The sequence below is a fragment of the Alosa alosa genome, chromosome 22 (assembly GCF_017589495.1).
Source record: "Alosa alosa isolate M-15738 ecotype Scorff River chromosome 22, AALO_Geno_1.1, whole genome shotgun sequence".
Lineage (NCBI taxonomy): Eukaryota > Metazoa > Chordata > Actinopteri > Clupeiformes > Clupeidae > Alosa > Alosa alosa.
Genome location: NC_063210.1, coordinates 14582780 through 14589227, shown reverse-complemented (window position 1 = coordinate 14589227; position 6448 = coordinate 14582780). Strand labels below are relative to the sequence as shown.

The following is a 6448-nucleotide window of genomic DNA, read 5'->3' as shown; positions in this document are numbered from 1 at the left end:
ATATTACATTGCATTGTGTGTTTTGGGTCGAAACAGTGGTCTGTTTCATTTAAATTCCTTGTGTGAGTGTGTTGGGTCCAGCAGTGGTCTATTTTAAGTAAAAGGCAGAAAACATGCAGATCTTTTTTTCTTTGCCTTGCCTGCATAAGTAGGCTACTGCTGCACACATTATACAAATTCAAGCATGATCCTAGGCTACTGTAGACGTTATACAATATTATCCAAAACAAGAAAAAACTCCAAGACACTCCATTTCATAATAGTTTAAAAGCCTTCACTTGCATGGCTTAGTCACAAAAATGGAGTGCTATGGAGGTTTTTTTAACTGTTTTGGAAAGGTTCCCATCCAAAGAGCACCTCAAACAGCATTTGGGTCCAGGAAGCACTCCTCTCCAAATATTTTGTGATTGAATATTAATTCATAAGCACATGGATGGTTCAGACAGTGTTGCTACTAGTATATCATTATGATATGTTTGATTTCAGTGAAAATAAGGTGAACTTATCTTGACCAGATATTCAGATAAAACTAGTTTACTTCACCCTACAAACTAATTAGGGAAAATGAATGAATAACAAAGAATTCTGTGTCCAAATGTCTTGAGGTAGTTGTGCATAATTATGCAATAAAATAGCCTGTGCATTATAATTTAAGGCTGTGGCTATCTAATGGCTGGAGCAGTAACATTATGCATGCTTTAATAAGAAATACTCAGCTGGAGAAGACTATGCTTAATTACATGGATTGCCATTCATCTTGAGATAGCATTTCAATGACGTGGGTGGAGACACGAAGTATGTCTCATTTGTGTTCTAGTGGTCCCTCTTCTCCAACAAGCGAGAAAGCGCGCGTGCATGGAAGAGGGGTTCATGCCATTTGAAGTGATGGAAGCCCGTGCGTTTTTCGCAATCATTACGCCACGCAGTTTTTATTTATCTATAATTAGAGGTCTGACTATGTAGATGCTCCTTTTGCGCCCTTCGCAGTCTGCTTAATGAATTCGGAATTTAAAAACTATGAATTTCTCGCACCAGAACCTTTTAAGTGTGCACTGGAAATCAGAATCTATTATAATTTCTCTAGTTTTTTCCTTAATTTTCCTGGTTGGCACCGTTGGAAACTGTTTGGTACTTGCCGTGCTTTTGCGCAATGGACAGATGAACACGAAGACGACCAACTTGTTCATTTTAAATCTATGCATCGCGGACCTCTGCTTCATTGTATTTTGTGTGCCTTTGCAAGCAACGATCTACACTATGGACGAATGGGTTTTCGGTCCATTTGTGTGCAAGGCGGTGCACTTCATCATATATCTCACCATGTATGCCAGCATCTTCACACTGACCGCTGTGTCGCTGGACAGGTGCGTCTTCATTGCGCTATCCAGTATCGCCACTTATTCTCTTAAAGTTTATCACAGATGTTGTAATTATTTTATCTGTCCCTGTTCGAGCGATTTTGATTGTAGATAATACTAAACAAGGAAAGGGTAAAAAGTCAATATATATAGGTATGTTATACTAATTTAAGATAACATAATATTCCTAAGTAGTTATATTTACTGTAATTGTCATGCTGCCTATACTGTCACATATTTGGTAAAAAATCTCATAAAAATGGTTATGATGTATACTATTATTAATTTTTGAACAGGTATCTGGCCATTCGCTACCCTCTGCGCTCACGGGAAATGAGGACCCCTAAAAATGCCCTCACGTCGATTTGCCTGGTGTGGGGTTTGTCTCTGGTCTTCTCTGGACCATATCTGAGCTACTACCAGCAAATGGACCTAGACGGCACTACAGTGTGTATCCCGGCCTGGGACATGCACCATCGCCGGGCCATGGATGTGAGCACCTTCGTCTTCGGATACTTGATTCCTGTGCTGGTGCTCAGCCTGACCTACGCGCGCACCATCCGATACCTGTGGACGACGGTGGACCCCGTGGAGGACATGTCGGCGTCCAAGCGAGCAAAACGCAAGGTGACCAAGATGATTATCATCGTGGCCGCGCTATTCTGCCTATGCTGGCTGCCGCACCACCTGGTCATCCTCTGCATGTGGTTCGGCCACTTCCCGCTGAACCACGTCACCTACGTGCTCCGTATCCTCTCCCACCTGGTGGCATACACCAACTCCTGTGTCAACCCCATCGTGTACGCACTGGTCTCCAAACACTTCCGCAAAGGCTTTCAGAAGGTGTTCAGCTGTGCGCTCAGAAAAAGGGTCGTCAACAGGGTCAATGTCGTGCAACAGGTTCACGCAGTTAGCTTGGCAGGCTCCAGTGAAACCTCCAATCTCAGCGAGAAAGTCATCAAAGATAGGAGGCCAAACAATCCACAAGCGATAGTGACCAAGGGTTTCGTGACATTTAATGTAACTTAGCACTTTCATGCAAATGTGTTAAAAAGTGGTTGCATAAAATGAGCACATTTGTAGTTATTGTCGCTTGATGAGTGCTCTGTGTTCTACAACAAAACGATGTTTAGTGATGGCTTCCAGTGGTCGCCTGCTTCTAGGCTGTGGAGCTTTGAGGTTTCAGTGAAGCTAGGTGATTGTTGTTGAGGCACTACCAGAACGGCCACAGAGCTAGTCATGGTTCTATGTCAGTCATGCGAACGGATACATCATTTCTTCAAAAATGTTTGGACGTTTTGGTCATTCTTTCTGTAATCAACTGGATCAAATCTGTGAATGTTAAAATCATTGGAATTCCAATGCAATGGAATATTCATTGCAGTTGAGACAAGGCCTGCCACCTGCTTTGATACATTTTATAGGCCTATTACTTATGTGTTTAACTCATTGAATGCCAAGCTGTTTTCGGGAGCTTTGTCCTAGAGTGCCAGCAATCTAGACCATTGTTGATGATTTTTGTACAGCCACAGCATATTCTGTGTTATAGCTATGAACACATACAATGGCTCGATTAAAAGGTGAGACTTTAAGCTCTCAGTGGGTGCAAACCTTGTATTTCTACACGCCTCTGTTCCTGAGAAATCCCAAGCTAAACAGTGGCTAGTTTTCATCAAAATCGCTGGGTTTTTTTTCAAGAAATAGAGATATAACGTCTTTCATGAAATATGAAGTGTTGCCTGTTACTTACTTGTGTAAACTTTCCTGGAAGTGATCAGCGAGACCTGGCGAGACTGCCACCTAGTGATAGACCCACGAAAATGGCCTGGTTTTGACCTGACGTGCATGCGTCACTGATTCGACCCAAAGCGGCAACCGAGTTATGATTAAATGTCCAGATGAAATGTCCAGATTGTGCGTTTTCATGAGTTTTCGATCGTCATATATTTCATTTCGATTCATCACAGAGTTCCCAAAATCACATATAGGGTGTTTTAGAGTGTCTAGTTTCGTAATTAAAAAAAAGCTAAAAACGTAATATTACGTTTTTGGCACTCAACGCATGGGAAGGAAAAACGTAATGGCACTTAATGAGTTAACATAGAGCATTTATTTATATGCATTTCCTGTATTAACAAACTGAGGCCAAATAGAGGAGAATGATTTTCACAAGCTTAGTGAACCTTTGTCAATTGCTGTTGGTTAAACAACAGTACAGTGATGAGGGCACTATGATATTGACACTGTTAGTGACATTTTATGTCATACAATAGGCCTGTCTTTTGTAGCCCCTGCTGTGTGTGAGGGCGGAGTAACTTCAAACTTTCAATAAGCTATTTTTTCATGTGTTACAGAAATGCTATCAGAGTGGGGGAGTACCTGAATATATAAACTAACTTAATTTATTGACATTTAGCAGTGGTATCATTCTCTACCAGCAGACCTATGGAATAAGTCTTGAAATAGTCAACTTTGTGACATGTAATCTCAGATTGAATTGTAATATTGTTTTTTATTGACATTTAGCAGTGGTATCATTCTCTACCAGCAGACCTATGGAACAAGTCTTGAAATAATCAACTTTGTGACATGTAATCTCAGATTGAATTGTAATATTTTTTTTTTATCATTTGTTACAGTATTACTGTGAATCTAATATATTCTTGCTCTGTGTCTTGGGGAATCTGTTAATATCTCAATGGACACTCTGCACCAGTTCATTATATTACATTGCATTGTGTGTTTTGGGTCGAAACAGTGGTCTGTTTCATTTAAATTCCTTTTGTGAGTGTGTTGGGTCCAGCAGTGGTCTATTTTAAGTAAAAGGCAGAAAACATACTGATTTTACTGTCTTTGGGGACCAAATGTCTCTATGGCTCAGAAGTGACAGGCTGCCAATAGGCTGAATAAATCCAGAATTGTATTTTCTGAATGTGCACATTACCATACCATATCCTTCATCTCAAGACCAGGAGAGAATGAGTCTGTTTACCTTGTACAGTATGTGATATATATATATATATATATATATATATATATATATATATATATATATATATTATACCTTACCTAAGAAGGGTCATGTCTTAGATACATAAATATATAACCCTTTGTGCATTTCTCAGGGACCTTGTGGGTGTCCAAGAGTGAGTCACGAATCAGCCTGGTCCTCCTTATGTAATGCTGTTTGTACTCAAGTTAGTGGCGAAGACGAATGTTTATTTCCTGGGAATCTGTGGTCTCTCTGTTCTTCTGTCTTTCTCCGTAGCGCAAGACCCGCTTGGTGGTTGCCTGGCGTCTGTGACAGTAATGGACCCCTCCGTATCCCTCTGTCAGTGGAAAAAAGCAGTGTGGATAAGCTCATTTAACGTCTGACTAGGCCTTGATTGTTTCAAGGTCACACATGTGATGGTTTCATGTTGACTGTGCTGTGACAATAACCGTGCCTTGTGGCAGTTGCTCAGACATCTCTCTGTGTTATATTTATTCATGAATCTGTATGAAACAAAAAGAAAGAACATTATTGCATTTGTTTGCTGTACTGTCTATGGTGATGATTTGTAGTCTAATGGATGCTTTAGACCTGGCCAAAAGGGTCAAGTACAGAGAAAAAAATAAAAGTATTTGTGAAATTAGTGTCAAATGCTATCTTGGCAGTAGTAGTGATACTGAAAAATCATGGGTTATTGTAATAAAATTCAAGGTGGACTACATTTGATGTTTTTTTCACTGAGACCATAACATAACAGCTCGAAGAAAAGCTCAGTTTTTTGTATAAAACCATTGTTGTTAGTTTTTATCTTTACACAGCGGATTCCAAACAAGCAATTGATCTATTTGAGCAATCTAGCAAGTAATTATTGTATGGCTGGTTTAACACTACTTTGGAGCAATATCCAATTCTACATGACACCAGCTTAATGCCAGTGAAAGGCCAGGGGGGTGGGGTGTTAAGTTTGAAAAAAACCTCCTCCTCACAGTGTCTGCATTTCATAGGGTAGAGGTTGACCAATTAGGTTGAAATTACCACTGTGTGTGACAAAATAATCTGCTGGTTCCAGCTATGGTATCATCATTTTCTAAGGCTTGTCCAAACACACTGCACCAATAAGTTATCTGAATTTTACATATTATATAGGTTCCACTTGGAAATGGACAAGCGTCATACAGTGGCCTTTTGAGCTTTTAAGCTTGATGATTCATCCTTTTTAACGTCTGTACTGACCATCAGTCTGACAAGCTACCATCATCACCATCTTTCACCCCACCCAAGTGCCCTCACCTCTCCATCTTCATCGTGGTCAGTTTTTTAATAGCTCCCCCTTTCACAATCCAGGCAGTAGGCTTGTTTGCCAGACCAAAGGCAGTGACTAAAGTCACACATCTCCCAAAATGAAATGGCTCTATTTACCAGGATTATAGATGACATTATCACCAGTCCTTCATGTCTTCAGTCATTTTATAAAGCAATAGCCACAGAGTGCATGAGGGAATTGCAAATCTAGCAGGGGCTTTGCAGCACATCATATTGAAAGCCATTGAGTCCCAGCCTTTTATTGCCTTGGAGTTATAACTGCTCTCTGGGTCTGTTCTGTTTATCAGGTCACAGTTCTTTCTGGAAATCATTCAGTGGCATAATCAGGTGTGCTTTTGATGCCGTATTTGACTCACCTTAGCGTATGTCTGAGGTTTTAAAAACAAGACATTTGTTTCTTGGTCTTGCTAGGTAGACAAGCATACACAATGGGAACAAGTCCTGATCATAGCACCAATGACAGATGGCATTATTTAAAGCTGCACACACTATAATTGATTGGTTTTGGTGACATGTGCATTTACATGTATTCATTTAACAGACATTTTAATCCTATGAATTATTACAGGTGGGTTTTCACTTGATTTCATAAAGTAGTTGTAGTAGTGTGCACATCCCCACCGGCGAGGTCCAGGGCAAATGGAACTAGAACTCAAAAAGGATGAACAACACTTTTCGCTTGATTTACCATGAAAGTTTGAGGATGTTAAGCACACTTACTATCTACAGAAACACAGATGGCTGACTGGTGTTCAATGTGTACCATGTTCAACAA

At 40.2% G+C, this 6448-nt stretch overlaps 1 protein-coding gene across 1 annotated transcript; it reads left to right on the top strand.

The window, feature by feature from the left end:
• Window positions 1–954: 954 nt before the first annotated feature.
• LOC125287666 (galanin receptor 2a) lies at window positions 955–2844 on the top strand. Its single transcript, XM_048233622.1, has 2 exons — window positions 955–1364; window positions 1655–2844. Exons 1-2 carry the CDS (start codon window positions 1018–1020, stop codon window positions 2385–2387), a joined length of 1080 nt encoding a protein of 359 aa, XP_048089579.1. The 5' UTR covers window positions 955–1017; the 3' UTR covers window positions 2388–2844.
• Window positions 2845–6448: the final 3604 nt, after the last annotated feature.

Excerpts from the sequence above, each read along its gene's own strand:
- LOC125287666 (XM_048233622.1), top strand. The coding sequence starts at position 1,018 with ATGAATTTCTCGCACCAGAACCTTTTAAGTGTGCACTGGAAATCAGAA. Across the intron at positions 1,365-1,654 it reads ACCGCTGTGTCGCTGGACAG|GTATCTGGCCATTCGCTACC; the intron begins GTGCGTCTTCAT and ends ATTTTTGAACAG.